The sequence below is a fragment of the Engraulis encrasicolus genome, chromosome 21 (genome assembly GCF_034702125.1).
Source record: "Engraulis encrasicolus isolate BLACKSEA-1 chromosome 21, IST_EnEncr_1.0, whole genome shotgun sequence".
NCBI lineage: Eukaryota > Metazoa > Chordata > Actinopteri > Clupeiformes > Engraulidae > Engraulis > Engraulis encrasicolus.
Window position 1 is genome coordinate 13,501,503 of NC_085877.1, and position 22,340 is coordinate 13,523,842.

A 22,340-nucleotide genomic window follows, 5' to 3' on the forward strand; every position below is an offset into this window, starting at 1 on the left:
TTTGTTTTTTTAATCGCCTCACAAACATTTCGGGCTTGCACCCTGCAGTGTGAAATGGCGATTTCCAAGGTTTTCAAGGTTTCCAAAGAAAGTTTGAACTGAATAACATTAATTTTTGGAGCATAAATGTAGCGTGTGTGGAGGACCAACCTTTTCCCTGCATCTGACACGGTTTTCTAGCACCTCCAAAGAAGTTGCTTTGGGTGTGTTGCTTTAGATCAGAGTTTTGCAGGTTTGAATCCCACCTTTTCAATACTGTGCTCTATCATTGAGGTGCCCTTGAGCGAGGCACCTAACCCCATACTTCTCAAGGGGCTGTAAGTAATACGCTGTAAACAACTGTAAGTCGCTTTGGATAAAAGTGCTAGCTAATTACTTTAATGCACACAAAGAAAATGCATACAATGTGAAGAAGACCCAATTCTGGGCCCCCTCTGTCCCTGGGCCAGGGACAGCTGTCCCCTTTGTCACCCCCCTGCCGGCGTCCCTGGTTCTGCTGAAAGAGCAATGGTCATGTAGTTGTGACAGCTCAAGATAAGGCATTATGAGACTATATACTCTCAGTTACAGTTCAGATGTCTTACATAATCACACTCACACACACACACACACACACACACACACACACACACACACACACACACACACACACACACACACACACACACACACACACACACACACACACACACACACACACACACACACACACACGCACACACGCACACACACACACACACACAGATAACCACAATAAAATGTACAATGTCAAGTCAGCTTACTGTGGCTTTTGATGTTTGTGAGTCGGTCATTTGCCACTTGGTGGAGTTGTTGAATTAGTCCACCATTGAAAGACATAAGTGAGTGAGTGACACAGTTTGTTACAACTGCATGCTCAGTTCACAGACATGCAATAGTCAGACATAAACTTTGTGATGCTTGTAAGGTCATATTTGAGTGTGACAGGTGCGTTTTAGTCCACATAAATGGGATATTTTTAAAACCAGAGTACACTCTAAAGCTGCTTACGTATAAGCGAGAAGCCAAAACCAATTCATATCCAAAATGTATCCATCTAGTACGTGTAAACAGCCATGCGAAATACTCACTTTTTCTCACCTTTAAGAGTTGAAGTACTTTATTATAGTACACCATGGGAAACAAATGAGCAGTTTTATTTAGTCTCTTTCTTACTCATACGTTTGCATTATGTATAGGACTCCAGTCATACAAACTCTAAAAAGAGTGCCATTAAGTGTTTATTTGTTGTCTAAAAACCTTGTGTGTGATGTCTGTATTACGTAAAAAAATGTCATCATTCTGTTTCACTGTGTCCATGTTGTTTCAAATGGCTCCAAAATATTTGTGTGTTTTTCAGAGCCTTTGAAAATGAGTTTGCAGAGGATGAATATCCTCCTCCGCCCCCTGAAACATCCTTTTCTGCTCTCCACAAAACCCCAGCAACCCCCCTACCGTACTGTGGGAAAACACCACCATGGACTGCTGTGACTCCTGGCTTGTTTCTCTCCCGAAGCTGCATGCTTAGGGCCTGTTCACACACAAGGCAGGAGGGGTTGAGGGGGACGAAAGGCGACGAAAGAGGTCAGGCATGTGTGTGTGTGTGTGTGTGTGTGTGTGTGTGTGTGTGTGTGTGTGTGTGTGTGTGTGTGTGTGTGTCTGTGTCTGTGTCTGTGTCTGTGTGTGTCTGTGTCTGTGTCTGTGTGTGTCTGTGTCTGTGTCTGTGTGTCTGTGTGTGTGTGGTCGAGAATCCAGGAGAAATGTTGGGCTCTAGAAAGAATACAACATTTTATATGAGTGTATGTGTGCGTGCGTGTGCGTGAGTAATGTGTGTGTGTTTATGTGTGTGTGTGGTGGTGTGTGTTTATGTGTGTGTGTGGTGGTGTGTGTTCATGTTTGTGTCCAGGAGAAATGTAGGGCTCTATGAAAGAATACAACATTGTATATGTGTGTGTGTGTGTGTGTGTGTGTGTGTGTGTGTGTGTGTGTGTTTATGTGTGTGTGGTGGTGTGTGTCTATGTGTGTGTGTGTGTGTGTGTGTGGGGGGGGGGTATATGTGTGTGTGTGTGTGTGTCGTGTAGAGTCCCTTCTCTTTAGATCTCCAACCCTGCTCTGGCTGAGAGTAAACAAAGTGCAGGTGGTGCTTTATGGACACAGCTGGTAGTATGGAGCACCAGTAGGTCCACCATGCCCTCCCTGTTGCACTGTGGCTGCATGCCGACTTTGGCAAAACGCATATACTATATAAACCTCATATGTTTTTTTGTGATTGCCTATGTGCCTTGGAATTTTACACTTTACCACGTGTTTTATGTTTTTTTTTGTCTTGAAGCGTTATTATTTATTTCAATACACATTTTAAATATTCCACATAACAGTTTGTGTTGGAGAAGGAGTTGCATTTTCATTATACTTCATATACAGAGCGGCTTTCAATTCTATGCATTTTATTTCTATTCACTTCTATTCTGCTGATTTCACACACACAAGTATATTCATGTATAGCCTACATTACAGGAAGTCTCCCAGGAAACATGTTCAACATGATTTTGTCTTTGCTGACCTAATCTGCTGTGCATCTTGCTCACCACAACTGACACACAATCTGTGTGTGTTTTACTGTCTGTTATGAGTTACATTGATACTACACTGTAGCTGATGGTGACTTAGGACGTCCTTTTTGAAAAAAAAAATAACCTGGCGCCGCTTGCTGCAGGCTCACGTGCTAATCGCACTGCCAACCTTCTCTGGAATTCCTAACGTGACCTTGTCCTCTCTTCCTTTCTTGTCCTGTCAGTGCACAGTTGACTGAACTCATGCTGTTTTTTTTACCAGCTACGCTCCTAAATGATGAAATTAACCTGACTTGATTAGGACTCAATTGAATAACTCGTTTTGTGTAGCTCATGTCCTCTCTGTGAGCCAGGTTTTTGCATGGCCATTTTAGCATAACTATGATGGTTTTTTTAACTGTTTGATGCATTAACAGTTTTATCAAGAGAACTTGGATTAGCAGAAGAAAACTTTTTCAACCATTCCATCAGAAAATGAATAGGCAATCATTATGCCAATCATGCCCGCCAAGGTTGCTCAAAAAGTTGCACTGTGTATCATCATCTTTAGACAAGACTACCTGCTGTAGAAATCATAGGCCTACTGCATTTACATGGATATGCATGCACTGTCAGGCCTGTAGGCCTACAGTTCCTTATCACAGAACGCAGTTGGAGCTGATTCAAGCTCTATTGCTCTTGAACTTTGGATGTTCAGCTGGCTCAATGTTTATGACTAGGTTGCATCATGTACAGTGTTTCCTGTATGACCGCAGAACATACTCTTTAAAATCATGGCAACCATCTATGGAGCCCTCTGTTTAGTTTGAATAAACCGTCCACACATCAGCAACTTGTCTGTCTGTCATGTCCTTTTCCACACGGCCTTGGCATTTTTCTCGCTTCACCACCAGTTTGAAACACTTCTGTAGCCTTTTGCTTGTCCGTGACATTCCTGGCTTGCTCCTGGGAACTGGAGGTGAGGGTAGAGGTTGAACATCACCTGAATGTTGCCGCCTGTATTGCCTGTTGTGTGCCTCTTTTTCAGTGTCTGCTGATTTAAAAAATAAAAAATAAAAAATAAAAATGGAAAGTTTGTGAACTGTATCATTCTTCTTATTAAAGCGCAGAGGTGTGTGGAGTAGAATTAGCCTACTCTTACTGATCAAACTACAACATGATCTTACATAGTTTCTACACCAGTTCTTACAGTGTAGCCTACCTAATGAATTAGGTGTAGGCCTACTGTAGGGTACTTCTAATTTTTCTACACCTCTGTTAAAATGTATTTTTATGAGCAAGAATGATAACTTGCAACTCTTCATGGACATAGACCTAATGCAGTAGGCGGAGTTCTACCCGTTTGGGTCTTGCTTGGGTGGTGCGCCAGGGGTTTATAAACGAGACCGTCCCTGCGCATCGGTTGGAACTTGCACCTTGAGCTTGAGAGATTTGACGCCCCCGGAGTTAGCCGTCACCCTGGAAAATTACCTTACCGTTATTCAGTGTTGAAAAGGTGAGTATGAATTGAACATTTATCGCTTCTGCTTGTTGTAGACTTTGTTGAATATGTTGTTTTCAACTGAACGGGGACAATTAGATTATGGAAGTAGGCAAAGCAATGGACACACAAGAGCACTTTGTGCGCCTTGTATTTGTCTGTGTATAAGTTGTAGAAACGGCAAAACTGATTATTCGCCTCCCTTTCGGCACTCGTTGCGTGTACTACCATAAAACGTGATTATGTTTAGTAAATGTATCGTCTGGTTTAAGTTTGGTGACAAGTCTATAATTGGCAACCAGTTGCGCATCCATATAAAGCGCGTAAGTTATAAGGCGCGTAAATCAGTTTAACCAGACAGTTCCGTCTATCATTTAGCGTCGCCGACATGAGTAGCGTGGAGATGAAGGACGTGGAGCTAAATGACTTGGAGGAGAAGCAGCCGATGACGGGGGACGCCAAGAACGGCACCGTCAAGGTGAATGTATCCGAAGACGATGTGAAGTTCACGGGTCTCTCCAAAGAAGAGCTCATGCGAGTTGCTGGAACCGCAGGGTAAGTCAAAACATAAAACATGTAATGGCATTGAGTACACAGAAAAAGTTAATTTAACACCTTCAAGAGTGTATTTGGTCCCAGAGTACTATATAAGTGTTGAATTAACATTACATTTTTGCAGTGTATTATGGTGCCAACTGTCGCCTAAATTACACTGAAACGCTTTTCTTTTGTCAATTAGGTGGGTCCGAACAAGGTGGTTCTTGCTCATCCTCTTCTGGCTCGGCTGGCTGGGCATGTTGGCAGGCGCCATCGTGATCATTATTCAGGCTCCCCGCTGTAAAGAGCTACCCGAGATGAACTGGTGGAACGAGGGGCCTTTGTACCAAATCAGGAACATGGAAGCCTTCGCCGGGGCCAAGGGCTTGGCAGGTTGGTCTCTTTCCAAGATGTTGTTATGTCATTGCATTGCATGCTCTCAGGCTACTATAAAAAAACAGCCCCTACCCATCCAGGACAGAATACATGTAGGCCTAGACATAATCCTTTTTTTTCAAGTTTTCATAAACAACACAAATAATTATACCTACCGTACTCCTGGCACATTTAGTACTTAACACACACTACTGTATGGTCTCAGTTTAAAAACAAAATAGTTGCAGGGCCTGCATGGCCATGAGTGTGGCATGGCTCGCCTTCGCCTTTCTCCCTCAGCACAGAATACCATTTCCCTTATCCAACCCTGATGTCATATTTCAACGACAATAATGTCCACTGAGCATAAAAGAGGTGGAAGTGTGAATATATAACTGCTGGCTGAGTAACTAACGACCTCTCAGCCAGCCAGAGCCAGACAGACAGCCATGCACGCCAGTCAGCACTTCAGGCCTGTGTCTTGTGACTGTCCTTCCTTGGGGCCGCTCCACACGTGTGGAAACGCTGACCTCTGCTGTTTGTGTGCTTCCTCGTTTTAGTTTCAGGAGAGGAGGGGGTAGCCTGGTCTTACTAAACCCTCCATACCCTTTTATCCGGGGTTTTCAACTGGTACTACTGGGCCATTGACCACCATTCAGTGTGTGCAGTTAGTCTGCACTAGCAAGTCACGGAGAACCAGCAGTACTGCCATGGACTACCAGTTGGCCATGACCTCTGGTTGAAACCCCTGCCCTTACCATACCCTCATGCTATTTACCTTAATTTGTAATATGGAGGGATATGTGAATTGAAAGGAAATCTATGGATGGCAAAGTTTGTTTAGGGTGCATATGGTGTGGGCCAGCAGCAGTAGTATCTGATTGGAGAACCACAGAGCCTGACGATTTGTCCCATTACAGATTTGTCACACCTGCAGTTGCCCCATGCATACGTATCAGGGTTCTTTAAAATCCTCCTGTGATGTTAAATTAATTGCTGTTAATTGCTCTACAATAGATAGTGCACATGTGTGGGACAAATCTGCAGCTAAGAAATTGCAGTGAGACAAATCTGTTGGCTCTGCGGCTCTGCAGTCAGACCCTTCTCGGGGTTAAGGGAGAGGGGGTATTGAGGGGGTGGGATATGTGAGTGAGCTCTGCCATTGGTTCCTGATTGGGGAGTTGGAACTGAGTATTCTGAGTGGCACTTTAATGGCAGGGCACTGATTGATTTTGCCCTTGAGCGCTGCCAGTAGCCAGTTTAATGATTAAAAATAATTGGCAGATGAGTTCACTCTTCCCTTCTTTAACTTCCCTACTCTCGGTTTCTGTTCCTTTGTTTGTCTCTCTCTCTGAATCTACTGTATGTATACTGTAGCTTACTTGGTGCCTCACTTATTTCCATCTTGAAAACCGCAGTACTGATGTCTTATAACCCAGACCCCCCTCCTCCTCATATCTCTCTCTCTCTCTCTCTCTCTCTCTCTCTCTCTCTCTCGCTCTCTCTCTCTCTCTCTCTCTCTCTCTCTCTCTCTCTCTCTCTCTCTCTCTCTCTCTCTCTCTCTCTCTCTCTCTCTCTCTCTCTCTCTCTCTCTCTCTCTCTGTCTATCTGTCTGTCTGTATGTCTGTCTGTCTCTCTGTCGCTTCTCTGTATGTATAGGCATGTTTCCACCTTATGATGATTTGTGTATTGGTGTATTGTTGTTTACAATAATATCACTACTAATTTCTCTCTCCCCCTTCTCCTCCTGTCTCTGCAGGAGTGGAGGAAAGGCTGGACAGCCTGGGTCAGCTGAAGTTGAAGGGCCTGATCCTGGGGCCGCTCCACAACGTCCAGCGTGACCACCTGGCTACTCTGGACTGGAACACCATCGACCCGGCCATAGGCACCATGGAGAAACTACAGAGCCTACTGGACAAGGCCCACAAGAAGGGTGAGTAGTCTTACCCCGACCCAGAGAGAGAGAGAGAGAGAGAGAGAGAGAGAGAGAGAGAGAGAGAGAGAGAGAGAGAGAGAGAGAGAGAGCATGGTCAACTCCTCAATAGCCTTAACTACTGGACACAAGAAGGGTAAGCAGCCAAGAGAAGGGCAAAGTAAGCCAGGCAGAGAGGTCAACAGCACGCCCCTGTGAATTCAACCACAGTATCAAAGAATATTGGAAGACAAAGTTAAAGGGGAGAGAGAGATTGTTATATACTGTAGTTTGATAGAGAGAGAGAGGGAGAGAGAGAGCGTATGGTTGACTCCTGGACAAGGCCTACGATAATGGTAATCAGTCGCAGGGTGGCATAATGTCTTAATGCCATGTCCTTCTAGCACAACTCCTTTGGCCAGGTGCATTATAGATCCATAAGGTCAACATTACAAAAGAATACTTGAGCACACTGTCTTCATTTGCAGGATTTAATTCCAGCGTTAAGGCGTGAGGCAAGTTCTCCACAAAAATGACACACGTGAGGAGAGTGCATGGGAGTTTCCTTTGCAATCTTGTTGAGTAAAACATATACAGAGAAATAGTGATAACGTTGGCTTTAGACAAACACACACACACACACACACACACACACACACACACACACACACACACACACACGCACACACATACACGCACACACACACACACACACACACACACACACACACACACACACACACACACACACACACACACACACATACAGTGCACATGTCCGATCAAAGGTGACCACAGACAGTAGATAAGTTAATCTTCTTGGAAATAATTCACAAATTTGAAATCAACTCCAATGATGTTTTAATTATTACCTCAGCCAAGGAGGATACATTGGTTGCTGTCTGTCTGTCTGTCTGTCTGTCTGTCTGTCTGTCTGTCTGTCTGTCTGTCTGCCAGCATTATAACTCAACATGTTATGAATGGATTTTGAGTAGCCTCTTAATGCAGATGGGGTCGCCGGCGGGCCCATTGACTGTTTGCTGAAAATTAACAACAACAATAACAACATTGCTATGACAGTACTAAAAGCCTTTAGTAACACATTAAGACATAGCCATTACAATTTTGGTGACAGGAAGGTTATAACATAGGCTCTGCGTTAAGGCAGCCTGATCTCCAAAAATTCTGTGCTCCTGGACACGGATGTTAAGGACACGAAATCCGTGTCCAGGAGCACGGATTTTGCCAAAATTCCGTGCTCCTGGACACGGAATTGTTTTCCGTGCTCCTGGACACTGAATTATTTTCTGTGATGGGCACACGGAAGTGCTTTCTACAGGCTATTACCACAGCACTGTGTTAACTCTATCGTTAGAAAATACATACCAAATGCTAATCCTAAACAAAATAATGCTATAGCAATTTAAGTTGTACCCTGATCAAAACATTCCCTAACCTTAACCTGTCATTAAAGGCATATTTTTAAGAAATACCTTTTCCAGTTGGTTGATAGGCTATCAAGTTCATATAATGAATGAAAGAAAACTAGCTGTGCCCAGACCAAAACAATCCCTAACCCTAGCCTGTCAGTAAGAAATGTTTTTTTTTAAGAAAAAATATTTGAAATTAGAAAAATTCTGAGAAAACACAAGACTGTGGAAACATAGAGCTGTGGGAGTATTAGAGAGAGCACTTCTGTGTGTCCATCACGGAAAACAATTCTGTGTCCAGGAGCACAGAATTTTGGCAAAATCAGTGCTCCTGGACACGGATTTTGTGTCCTTAACATCAGTGTCAAGGAGCACTGAATTTTTGGAGATCATGTTGGCTAATGGGTTAAACTTTGTGGAAATGACAAAAGGAACAAGTGATTCAATTTTGGTGGTGATCCAGACCACAATTCGGATCCAGGATTTAAAAAAAAAGATTCTTCACCATTGTGGGATAGGGCGAGTTTTGACAATCCAGTTTCTACAAGTAACTCCACAAAAACAAGGCAGAAAGACTTGAACAAAATTAGGGTGTAACATATAATAGTCAAATGTTCTATCAACCAGCACCCTTGGCGGAGGGCTGCACTCTCTGAGTGCATTTCTAGTTTCAAGCGAGTTCTTCTCAGAAAGCTCTTCTCAGAAGACAGATACACATTTTTGAACAACCTATTTTAATGGCAATTCTGTTATTTTTTGTTTATTTCTTTCCCCCTTTAAGGCCTTTTCAAACCATCCATCATTTCAATCAAGGAAATGCTTCTTAGTAGACAAATGAGATATGTTTACTCCACCTATTTTAGTAATTGTAGTAATTACATTTCTTTTGCCTTGTGCTTGTTTCCATTGACAGGTATTTCCATTGTGTTGGACCTGACTCCTAACTATGACGAGTCGTCCAGCACATGGTTCAGGGGAGGCCTGGGTGCCCTGGGACAGAAACTGAAGGTCAGTGCAGTGGGCGTCATGGAATCTGGGCACAGGGGTGGCACAGGGGCACACAATATACTGGGTACGGGGGTGGCACAGGGGGTGGGCATACCATGCTGGACACCGGGGTGAACAATCGCAGGCTGGTGAACAATCTGGGCAGCTGCAGAGAGAAGGCAGCTGTAGATAGAACACACACACACACACACACACACACACACACACACACACACACACACACACACACACACACACACACACACACACACACACACACACACACACACACACACACACACACACGCACACACACACAAATGCACATGCACTACACACACACAGACACTGACACACACACACACACACACACACACACACACACACACACACACACACACACACACACACACACACACACACACACACACACACACACACACACACGCACACACACGCACACACACACTGCACTGGTGTCACTCAATCACCCTTGTTATATTTGTGTTTTGGCAGGAGGCCGTGGAGCACTGGACTAGCAAGGGTGTGGATGGCCTCCTGTTCGACTCCATGCAGGACCTCCTGCCCATCGAGCCCGAGCACTGGGCACCCCTCCAGGAGGCCGTGGAGGTCAAGGAGCCGGTCGAGGGGATCAGGAAGAAGTGGGTTTCACCACCGCACACAGCACATTTTTTTCAGTGCTTTTAAAAAAAATAATTTAGGGTCCTTTAGCTTTTATTGGTGGCCGTTTTGTTTGTGCAGATGGGCCCACCGATGAGACCTTTGTTCTTTTGCACTCTTTTCTGGAAAGACTCAACTACATCATAACAACATTTCTACGACAATACCAATGCAATACCCCATAATGCATAACGTTCCACCAGTGGAACGCTGTAATAGTCATTGACAAGATACTACCATAGAAGTACCATAGTACCATAGAAGAGTTACAGCTTCAACCAGTGGTGTAGTCTGCTTTTTTTTATGGTGGGTATACTGTATATTTGAGCATTTTTAGAAGTGGGTATAATGTATATATTTGTGCTATTCAAAACAATGGATCAGTCAATTTTAAGTGGGTATACTGAAATCCCTGAAATTTAGAAGTGGGTATACTCTGTATACCGCATTCTATGTAGACTACACCACTGGCTTCAACTTGAGGATGATGAGGAAGTGTCATGAATGCAAAAATGCACAGTCCGAATCATTTTTTTTTATGACTGTGGTTGATTGTAAAGTGAAAGATCTACAGTCCTCACTAACCCATGTTCAGTCAACAGCGACCTCTGCTGGTTATGAAATAAGAGTGTCATAAGTGTTGCTCAGATTATTGAAATAACAGAGAATGTCTTTATAAAGTGGACAATACATGTTCTAACTCCGTATTTCAATGAACTATACTTAAGCAACATCCAAGTGATCAAGAAATTTAACTACAAATTAAGGATACATTTTTAATTGCAATGCTGGTTTCACAAGCAACAATCCTCATACTCTACAGACAGCTATATTGAAGCCAGACTAATATCGCCAAACTAAAAAAAAGCAACTCACAACAAAATGCATTATTTATCCTACATACATCAAAATCAGCATAGGCATTTTGACAATCTCCCTCTCAGTAGTAGGCTACAGCAAATTAACTATCTCCCTCATCCTCTCTCTCTCTGTCTGCATCTCTCTCTGTCTCTGTCTCTCTCTCTCTCTCTCTCTCTGTCTCCTTCTCTCTCTTTCTTCCATCCTTCTCTCTGTGCGTGGTCCCTTCGCCTTCAGAGCTTTCATGGGTGCGTCCGACGACGTCCAGAACGCCAACCTCCTCCTCAACACCACGGGCGTCAACATGCTGATGCCCCAGCTGGCGCCGGACATGAGCGGGCAGCTGTGGGCCAGCACCATCCAGGAGCTGTACTCCAGCAACCTGCAGACCCGGCTGGGATGGAGCCTCAGCAGGCCCAGCCAGGGCCACCTGGCCACCGTGGTCACGCCCAGGTTTCTGAAGCTCTACGAGCTGATGCTCTTCACGCTGCCCGGCACGCCGGTGTTCAACTACGGGGACGAGATCGGCCTGGAGGATAAGGTGAGTTGGTGGGGAGAGGCGGGCGGGGTAGTTATGAGATGTGTAGGGGGCGTAATAGAGTGAGAGGAGAGGAGAGAAGAGAGGAGAGAGAACAGAAGTAGGAGAAGGAGGGAGTTATGAGATGAGTGGGGGCGGAACAGGGAGAAAGTGAGAAGAGAGGAGAGAGGGAAGAGAGAGCAGGAGCGGGTGAAGGGGGGGGGTATGGGATGAGTAGGGGAGTAATAGTAATGAGAGGAGGAGAGGAGAGAGGGAAGAGGACAAGCTAGGAGTAGGAGAAGGAGGGAATTATGAGACGAGTCGGGCCGTAGTAGAGTGAAAGGAGAAGAAGAGAGGAGAGGTGAAGGAAGAGAGAACAGAAATAGGAGAAGGAGGGAGTTGTGAGAGGAGAGGAGAGGAGAAGAGAGAGGGAGTATAGGAAACGGTGGGAGATGGCCTCCTGAGGCTCCACGAGTTGATGATGGTGTCTCACCCCACTGGACCACTGCTTCATGAGCACCACCCAGTGGTCGAGAAGGAAACTGCAGTTGAAGGAAAAGGCAAAGCGAAGGTGAGAAAGGATAGCACAGCCAGGCAGAGAGAACAACAGCACACCCCTGTGTATTCAACCACAGTAACAAAGATCATTGGAGGACAAAGTTAAAGGGGAGAGAGAGAGAGAGAGAGAGAGAGAGAGAGAGAGAGAGAGAGAGAGAGAGAGAGAGAGAGAGAAAATGAAGACGAAAGAGTGAAATGGAGAGAGGGGGTGAGCAAGAGAATGGGCAGCAGGTGGAGAGAGAGAGAGAGATAGAGAGAGAGAGAGAGAGAGAGAGAGAGAGAGAGAGAGAGAGAGAGAGAGAGAGAGAGAGAGAGAGAGAGGGGTCCAAGTAAAGGAGAGGGGGGGATGGGGTGAAAGAGTCACAGTATGCAGGCAGAGAGGGAGGTGGGGTGTGAAACTGTGTGCGTGAGTGTCAGATGTGTGTATGATGTGGAGGGGAGGTGGGGTGAGGTTTGTGGGGTGGCAGGAGGTGAGGTGGTGGAGGTGGTGGGGGCGCTGAGGGGGCGAGACGAACGGTGAGAAATTATGCTGTGGGCGAAAATGAAAACATGAAGTCAAAAGATTTTGTGTGTGTGACGTTCAAAGGTTCTTTTTGCGCTCTGTTGAAGTCTTTTATGTTATCAGTTTCTCAACAATAGCGCACTCTCACCATTTTTTCCATTAGGGGGAAAGGAGGCTACATTAGATGTTCAAGACGTTTCATTCACACACAGAGATACAGTTCAGGGTCAACAGTCCTTTCAATTAACAAAATGATGCCGCTATTTTTTGAAGTAGCATCCAACACATTTTTGTTCATTCTTAATGCTGTAAAGTAATGTTTTGAAAATACAGCTAAATTCATGGTGCACTGCCATTCTAAATTCAGCTTGTTGCACCCCATGGTCCATAACACCACCAAGTAAGTTTGGAAGAGTGGAGCATTTCTCTGTAGTTCTCCAAAAGAGACAATTTGGCTTTGAGTCTGTCAGCTTTTAACCACAGATGAAACCTACACTTCTTGGTGTTCCTTGAATTAAAGTCATTAGAATACATTGAATAGAATTGAATTCTATACATTTAGCCTGTTTGAATTGGATAGCCATTCATTCACTCTTGCTTTAAGATTTGTCCATGGTAGGAAAAAAGACTAAACCTATGATCACAAGATCTGAATAGATCTGGAACCTGTTTCTTGAACGTGTCTGTTACAAATCCTTAGCAACTTTGTTGGCTGCCAATGGGAAATTACATCACAACATAGTTACAGTAGCAAGGATGTTGCCGAGAAACACACAGCTAAATAGATCTTCATGAACTCTTTCCCGGTTGCATTCTGATAATGGTGTGATGTGTTTGTCTGTACTGTAGGACACTGTCAACCCTGAGATGACATGGGACTTTGACGAGGTTGTAGAGAACAACGCCGCAATACAGGTGCTTCTTGGTTGCCTTAGTAACCTACTCACATCCTTTCACGTTTTTCCATTCTGAAACTCTCCATGTTACCTGATGTGTTTATAACTGTAGACATGCAGATATTGGACCACAAAAGCTGTCGCTATTTTTCTCCCAAATAAATGACACAATTTTTTGTCTTGTTATTTCCTTTCTGACTTTTTCACCTTGTTACTTTTTTCTTTTCCTTTCTTTCTTTCTTTCTTTCTTTCTTTCTTTCTTTCTTTCTTTCTTTCTTTCTTTCTTTCTTTCTTTCTTTCTTTCTTTCTTTCTTTCTTTCTTTCTCTCTCTCTCTCTCTCTCTCTCTCTCTCTCTCTCTCTCTCTCTCTCTCTCTCTCTCTCTCTCTCTCCCCCCACCTCTACCACCCCCTTTCTCACGTTCAGGAACAGAGAGCCGAGCTCAAGGCCCGCCGCGACTGGTTCCGGGTGCTGAGCGACCTGCGCGGCAAGGAGCGCTCTCTGGCCCACGGCGACTACGCGGCCCTGCACAGCTCCGACAGCTCGCTGGCCTACGTGCGCCTCTGGGACCAGAGCCAGCGCTTCATCACCGCCGTCAACTGGGGCAACTCCAGCGTCACGCTGAAGATGCAGCACGAGGACCTGCCAGCAGAGGCCACCATACTGCTGACCACGGAGGCCGACCGGGCCCAGGACTCAGTGGTGCAGCTGGAAGGGCTGGAGATCGGGCCCGGCCAGGCCGTGCTGCTCTCCTACCCCTTCCATGGATAAAACATCAAAACACAGAGGAGTTAGGCTGCCCTACAAAGGCAGAAGTGCAGTGTCTACACCAGCGTTGAGACTGAGAAAAAGACTTTCAAAGTACTGGTATTAGGGTGGATATTGGAGCTACTGAAATTTTGACATAGCAATATCTCTAAAACGAGACACATTTGGACCATAAGGCTTTGTGAAAGAGATAAAGGAGGTATTATGAAAATAATTTTCAGTCTAAACTCAATTTTGACAAAATATGTAGTAACTGCACTTTGACTTTGTAGGGTAGAGGGGGTGCAGGATGAAAAGTGTCAACAAAGAGGGGGCACAGACAGGGCAAACAAACACAAACACCACACCATGCTGGAGTAGACAAAGGGCTTGGGATTGAAGGCTATGTATAAAATAAAACAAGGAGAATGTGCAACTGGCATAGGTGTCAAAAAACCCAGTTCATAAGTACGTAAAAACCCTTCCACAGTTTCCTTCACTCAGTGTCTGGTCTACTTGTCTAGAGTACTCATTACAATCAACTGATTCAAAGCTGGTTGGATCAAATTTGTGGCAAGGTTTTTACCTTTCTGAACCCGGGATTGACACGTCTGGCCAGGCAGGGAAGGCACAAATGGGCTGCAGATGGAATAAACCAAACAATACACAATACTTGGCGATGGCTGCAGGGACTGGAGATTGAAGACATGACCAGTAGATTTGGGGAGAAGTTTTAAAAGAGTTGAATTTGAAAAGAGGCAATGTTATTTGTAAAAGTGAAGAAAGATTCTGTCAGAACTTGAAATTAAAAAGGGTTCAGTGATCTGCAAACGTTAAAGATTTGAATGTTCCAATTTAATATTTCAAGTGAACTACAGGGGGAATCTTTTGACAAATCAAAAGCGAGATTACGCTTTGTTAGGCATTTGAAAAATGTGCCTTTGAAAAAAGTCTGAGATGGTTTCTTCTTCTGAGCACTTACTGAAATTTTGCTTCAAAGTCAAAAGGTCATTTGAAAGAAATTTAAAAACGTTTACTTTTAAAGCACGTTTATGAAAAAAGGAATAAGCGATTGTGGTGGGAAAGACGAACAGTGTTAACTTACAAACTTGTTTTTATTGCCCTTGTGCTTTCAACTTTGCCTCTGTACAAAGTTAGGGAGGGAGCGAGAGAGAGAGAGGCCTATGTGTCATCCAACTGTCGAGAGGAAATAAAAAAAACATTCTGGCACACAATTCAAAGCGCTGTTGTTTTGTTCAGCTTGCTTTTCTGTCATTGTTAGCGTACGGATTGTCAAGTGAAGTGATAATGAACGTGTTAAATGTATGTGTTGTAGCATTTTTTTCAGACAACTGTAGATAATATGGTGTGTGTCATACTTTAACAACACGTGCTGTTATCTGTCAACCCAGCAGCACACTCACACACACACCCACGCAAACACACACCCACACACACACATACCCATCCCCTGTAAGCCGGAAAAGACAAATAGAGCCACAGGTGTTTCAAAGTGTGTCATACGGTAGCACACACACACACACACACACACACACACACACACACACACACACACACACACACACACACACACACACACACACACACACACACACACACACACACACACACACACACACACACACACACACACACACACACACACACACACTAACTGTTTAAATAAAACTTTCACATTTTTGTTGACAATAGAGATTGAATGACAATAGGATGAAAATATCTGTCTGATACGGAAAGCTTCCATAAGTGTATACTGCACAGTACATACACAGCCATGGAGTGACTCAAAAATCTGTTGTACCCCAAAGGATTAGAAAATGTGCAATGATACGTACATAACATCCACTGATTGAACGTACTTGTCTATTCATCTGTCTGCTACATTTCTTCCCAGTTTTACAGATGCAGGGCATTCATTTTCACTCAGTAGGGCTATGGTGGTACATTGTCAAATATGTTAAACGGTAGTGCACAGAGGCACATATGGCAGCGGACAAGGCCCATACCTGGTGTTTAAATGCCTATATGTGTGACCTGTGTTGCCGTGTAAAATGTTCAACTCAAGAGTTCAGCTCTTAATTCATCTAGCTGTTGTCAAGTGTAGGCCTATTGCACACAGGTATCGAGGCCCGTATCTTGCACATGTGTGTACCACGTGTGTGTGTGTGTGTCTGTGTGCGTGTGTGTGTGTGTGTGTGTGTGTGTGTGTGTGTGTGTGTGTGTGTGTCTGTGTGTTTCAGACAGCGCTCTCCACCTACTCTTGCCGCTTATCTCCGTCTGCCTCCAGTGCCGTTATGCGTGTGTGAAATTTCCCAACAATGTCAAGTGGCGACAGAACCCCATCCTCAGCATTTACGGCTGAAAGAGACAAATAGCAGCATGTAACGCCTTTGAAATGTGAACGTAATAACCCATACAACACGAGAATTTTTTGTTGCAGTAGTTTCGTGATTAACAATCTAATACTCTGAGCACACTGCGCTACACACTATTCTTGGTTAGAAACAAGCCTTTCTGCATGTCAATGTCAAAATATTACAACTGTCCATAATGTTCCCCCCACTTATTTGTCTGCCTCCTCTATGGCGCTTGATAGCCTATTGTTTGCACTCTAGCAGTGGTGTAGTCTACTTTTTTGAAGTGGGTATACTGTGCTATTCTAAATACTGAATCAGTCCATTTTAGGTGGATATACTGAAATTCCTGACATTTTAGGTGGGTATACTGACTGTGTATACCTGCGTTCTGCGTAGACTACACCACTGCACTCTCAGGTGTAACACTCTGTTCACACCACACAAACTATTATTGGAGGTTAGTTATGGGAATTGTAATGTTACAATATCAGTCATAGGCTTAAGTCATTGTATTTTTTAAAGATATTTCTTGTGCTCTCATGCCACTTGAGGTTGTTTCTGTATATGGTTCATATAAGTCTAGCAATTAGCTGCCTCTAATACATCTTTTTTTTTAAAAGCCACGTGTGCTGACAAACAAACTACCCCCATTTTGGCTCAGGTGCCGGATGGAGCACAGCCTGTGACACACTTAATACACGAAAACTGGTTATTTGTGTGCATCTTAGATGTGTATATTATATATTAGCCAAGTATATCAGCAAGTTTCATCAGAAGTGTAGGCCTTGGAGTAGGCTACCTTGAGTTGTGTAAAGGTGCTGTGCTGGCATGCATCAAAGCTCACACATAAAGAAAATGTCTGTGCGGTTTTCACAAGTGTTTTTTAATAACGCTATTAAGGTCCTTAATAGTCAATAGTTAGTAGCTAACAAGGCCCTTATACGTGTGTTTAAGATGCTTATCAACACCATACTGAGTATATGAGGCTATTGATTGGCCTCATTTTTCTTTCTTTTTGATGATGTTGTTTTTGATTCCACAGGCATTTTCCTTGTACACTTTGCTTTTTCAATGTTTTTTGGTGTTTTTAGCTTCTTAGACAGGACAGTTGAAGAGATGACAGGAAGTAAGTCGCAGAGAGAGACGGGGTAGGGTTAGGAAGGGACCCAGGCCAAACTCGAACCCGGGTCACCCTCATATGGTACGGTGTGTAGCGCACTGTGCCACATGCTACGGTCGACACTGCTGTTTCTTTAGGCTCAGATAGAACTCAATGATCTTGCAATGGTAAAATTACTCAATTGCCTGCTCATAGACCTTTTGGTTGCTGCATTTTGTCAGTTTCTGGGCCCTCAGACTACAGACCACGGACGGGTTGTTTTTGAAAACACTTTAATTAATCAGAACCTAAAGTGTGTGGAACTATTCCTCAAAAATGATTTTATTTGTAATTTATTTGTCATTTTGTCTTATTTGAATATCTATGTGCAATGCCGTAGCCTTTCATAGCAACCTTTAATAACAGCATCAAAGTGCACTGTGTGTACAGCATAAGATCTACTGTAAATAAGGAGGATGAATATTTAAATCACGCTTTAGGTGAGGGGGATATTTGTGAGTCTCCGCCGGGTTCTGGTAAAACACAGCGCCCCTTCTCTTGCTATGACAACATGTGGTCGCGGAGCGCGCAGTGTGCTTCTCTCTCCCTCGCCGTGTTATGCTGGAGCAGGTGTTTCAGTATGACTTGTGGCCTTTTTGACGGCAGAGAATTGTCTTCTCGACCTCTCTCTCTCTGCCAGCTCTGAGTGAGCATGCGCCACCACCGCACCTTTTTGTAAGATCGTAGATTGTGTAACCAGCAGTGAATGTTCATCGTATATTCATCCGGTCCTACATTGGGTTTAAAATATTGGCGAGTGGCGAAATGTCACAGGCAACTTGTGTCAGTATTAACAAATAATACACTATGACATGAACTTTTTGACTATTTAATTCCTGCACATTGACATGCACAATATTTAGATGAATAGGCCTACAGTAGCCAATTTCAAAGCCCCAAGGCCCATATATTGGGTAGATATGTTTTATCTATTATTTGTAGGACCAATACGGGCCAGATGGAATGGCTCAGTGGGTCACATGTGGCCCCCGGGCCTCACTTTGCCTACCCCTGTTGTAATGTCCAAATCATGTGTTCACCCAACATGTGACATTTGTCAGCCGAAAGGGGGTTAAAATCTTGGTGGTCTACGTACGTGACATTCTCACTGTAGTTTGTGGCTTTGCAGACCAATTCTCTCTCGAGTGCAAAACAATAAGTAATTTGCGTTCATAAAAGAAGTAAAGTGTGCTCACAGCTGGCTCACAATGAGGTAATGTTCAATTGAAGGCTCCTTGCTTTGGCAGGTGGCCATGATAGAACGTGATGGTGGACATTATCGTTACCAAGGAGGTGATTATTACAGTCTCTCATTATCCAGAATGTTTAACACTACCTTTAACTACTTTGCTCCATTCTTCCGTTTCACCTCAGCGGCTCTTGGTGAAAGAAATCCTTAATGCTGCACTTGTGCCTGCTCATTTTCAGCATTAATGTGAAATGGATCGCCGCATTTAAAACCGCAAAAGTGCCAACATCCACACTGGATAGCCTACACACAGTTACATTTTACAGTAATTGCTCAATCTGGTGTGTGTGTGTTTGTGTGTGTGTGTGCATATGTGCGTTTGTGCGTGCGCATGTGTGTGTGGTAGATTTGTACAAATATTGTGCTTGATCACACACACACACACACACACACACACACACACACACACACACACACACACACACACACACACACACACACACACACACACACACACACACACACACACACACACACACACACACACACACACACACACAGAGAGAGTTCAATCAAAGATAATTTTCAATCATGCCAACAATGTGTGGGTAACACTTTACATTAACCTTCCTGGTTGTGTGTGTGTGTGTGTGTGTGTGTGTGTGTGTGTGTGTGTGTGTGTGTGTGTGTGTGTGTGTGTGTGTGTGTGTGTGTGTGTGTGTGTGTGTGTGTGTGTGTGTGTGTGTGTGTGTGTGTGTGTGTGTGTGTGTGTGTGTGTGTGTGTGTGTGTGTGTACATGCGTGAATGCGCACGGTAGATTCGTATAAATATCGTGCTTGATGACACACTGACATTCAAAGCCCACATTGAAATTGTGTGTGAAATGTTGCCTTGTCTTTGTCTTGTGCCTTGTCTTTGCAACTTTTAGTAAGACTGACTTTGTCAATCATGCTGCCCTGAGGTTCATTACTAACTGTAGAGCTCTAACTCATTACTGTGAACTATGTATATGCCAGAGTGCAATGGCCTTCACTGGCTACCAGGAGACTCATTCACTGGTACACTTTTATATACAAGGCAATACTTGGACTACTGCCACCCTACATCTGCAGTCTAATCTCAATGAGGAGTTTTGAATCTTATGGTCTGCGCTCCAATGACCATTTGCTACTCTCTGTCCTCTGTTTTTGTAGGCCCACAGAACAGGGAAAAGGGCCTTTGCTTTTTCTGCTCCTGCCTCATGGAACAATTTACAAAAGTATTTTAAATGAACGGAACTGTTTCCATTGAGTCAATTTAATTCCAGGATGAGAGCACTTGCAACTGACTCCCTTGTTTTCATTGATTTGTTTTGTTTTACTTGTTTTTGTGAAGTACTTTGAACTTTGTAGCCAAACTTGTGCTACCACTTGGCCAGGAGGCCCTTGTAAAAGAGATTTTTAATCTCAACGAGTCTATTTTCCGGGTAAAATAAAGATTAATTAATTAAAAAAAATGTTGAATTGGAGCTCTCTCTATTCCTTAAAGGTGCACTATGGTGGCCAGAGTAGGAATTGTAATCATGCTGCTCATTGGAACTGTGCTGCCTATTGTCAAATTCGATCTTTTCATGAATATTTCCGAACTAATAAACTAATGTTTACTAGTATGACCAAAGTACAGTAAGTTTTACAGCTAAAAATGTCTATTTCTGGAAATTCAAAATGGCGGACACGTAGAAGATCACCCTTTCATGTAAGCCTATGAAAAATGCTATTTTCCAAGTCATAAAGAATACTTGAATTGAATAGAATTTGACGGTGGTGGTATGTAAAAAATATACAGTATATCACGAAAGTGAATACACCCCTCACAGTTTTGCAGATGTTTAAGTATATCTTTTCATAGGAAAGCATTACAGAAATGTAACTTTGACACAATGATTAGTGACCTTTTAACAACATATTTAACCGCTTAAATTTCTTGTTCACTCAGAAAAAAACAAAATACAGCCATTAATGTTTGAACATGTACTCACAAAAGTGAGTACACCCCAGATTAAAATCCGGTAGAGAAGGGGCTATGTTGGCTCGAATCGTCTCGAAATGAAACGAAATGAAAAGGGATGACAAGGGAGGTCATCAGTGTGCGTTTCAACCTTTCTTTGCATTGAACTTTTACATTTTGAGTCTGCATTTGGCTTAAATGGATTGGTGTGAGATTTGAATGCAATCCTATGGAGAATATCATGATCTGCTTCAGTAGTCACAGTGCATGTTGACATGTATGTTTCTTTTAGGTGTATTTCAGATTGCCAATGTTGACAGCATTCATGCATCCCCAAACCATGTCAGTCCTACTACCATGCTTGGCTTATGAGAGGATACACCTTTTTTGTACAACTCACTTGTTTACCACCACACATGCTTGACACCATCTAAAGCAAATTTGTTTATCTTGGTCTCAAGAGAGATGAACAGACCAAGGATATGGATCACTGGAACCATGTTGTGTGATCTGAAGAGACCAAGATAAACAAATTTGCTTTAGATGGTGTCAAGCATGTGTGGTGGTAAACAAGTGAGTTGTACAAAAAAGGTGTATCCTCTCATAAGCCAAGCATGGTAGTGGGACTGACATGGTTTGGGGATGCATGAATGCTGTCAACATTGGCAATCTGAAATACACCTAAAAGAAACATGCATGTCAACATGCACTGTGACTACTGAAGCAGATCATGATATTCTCCATAGGATTGCATTCAAATCTCACACCAATCCATTTAAGCCAAATGCAGACTCAAAATGTAAAAGTTCAATGCAAAGAAAGGTTGAAACGCACACTGATGACCTCCCTTGTCATCCCTTTTCATTTCGTTTCCTTTCGAGACTATTCGAGCCAACATAGCCCCTTCTCTACCGGATTTTAATCTGGGGTGTACTCACTTTTGTGAGTACATGTTCAAACATTAATGGCTGTATTTTGTTTTTTTCTGAGTGAACAAGACATTTAAGCGGTTAAATATGTTGTTAAAAGGTCACTAATCATTGTGTCAAAGTTACATTTCTGTAATGCTTTCCTATGAAAAGATATACTCAAAAATCTGCAAAACTGTGAGGGGTGTATTCACTTTCGTGATATACTGTATAATTACTGTGAATAGGCAGCATGAATTCTGGAAAGAATTTGTACAAATATTACACAGTGCACCTTTAAAAAGATTTTGCAGTCATGTTTTTTGTCATTAGCAACCTTCATATTTTCAAGTCAAGTCAAGTCAAAGTTTATTTGTAATGCACTTTTAACAAAACAAAAGCAGCTGACCAAAGTGCTAACAGGAGGGCCTAAGTAAAAAAGACTTGAAACAACATAAATAACATAAACAAAAGACATGGAGACATCCAAAAATAAAAACACAAGCATTAGTGGATACGTTGTGACTGGAAAATATACTGAAGTCAATATCAATAAGAATAGATAGACCTATCTAAATAAACACATGAAGGTTACACAAGAATATCAATACATAAGAAGGTGAAAAAGGTGTGGCATTTTAGCCCCTAGAT

At 43.2% G+C, this 22,340-nt stretch overlaps 1 protein-coding gene across 1 annotated transcript; it reads left to right on the forward strand.

The window, feature by feature from the left end:
• Positions 1–3,987: 3,987 nt before the first annotated feature.
• On the forward strand, positions 3,988–15,304 carry LOC134436908 (amino acid transporter heavy chain SLC3A2-like). Its single transcript, XM_063186243.1, has 9 exons — positions 3,988–4,086; positions 4,450–4,626; positions 4,811–5,001; positions 6,743–6,916; positions 9,239–9,333; positions 9,829–9,974; positions 11,089–11,392; positions 13,278–13,343; positions 13,749–15,304. The coding sequence occupies exons 2-9, from the start codon at positions 4,460–4,462 to the stop codon at positions 14,091–14,093; spliced, it is 1,488 nt and encodes a 495-aa protein (XP_063042313.1). The 5' UTR covers positions 3,988–4,086; positions 4,450–4,459; the 3' UTR covers positions 14,094–15,304.
• The last annotated feature ends 7,036 nt before the right edge of the window (positions 15,305–22,340 follow it).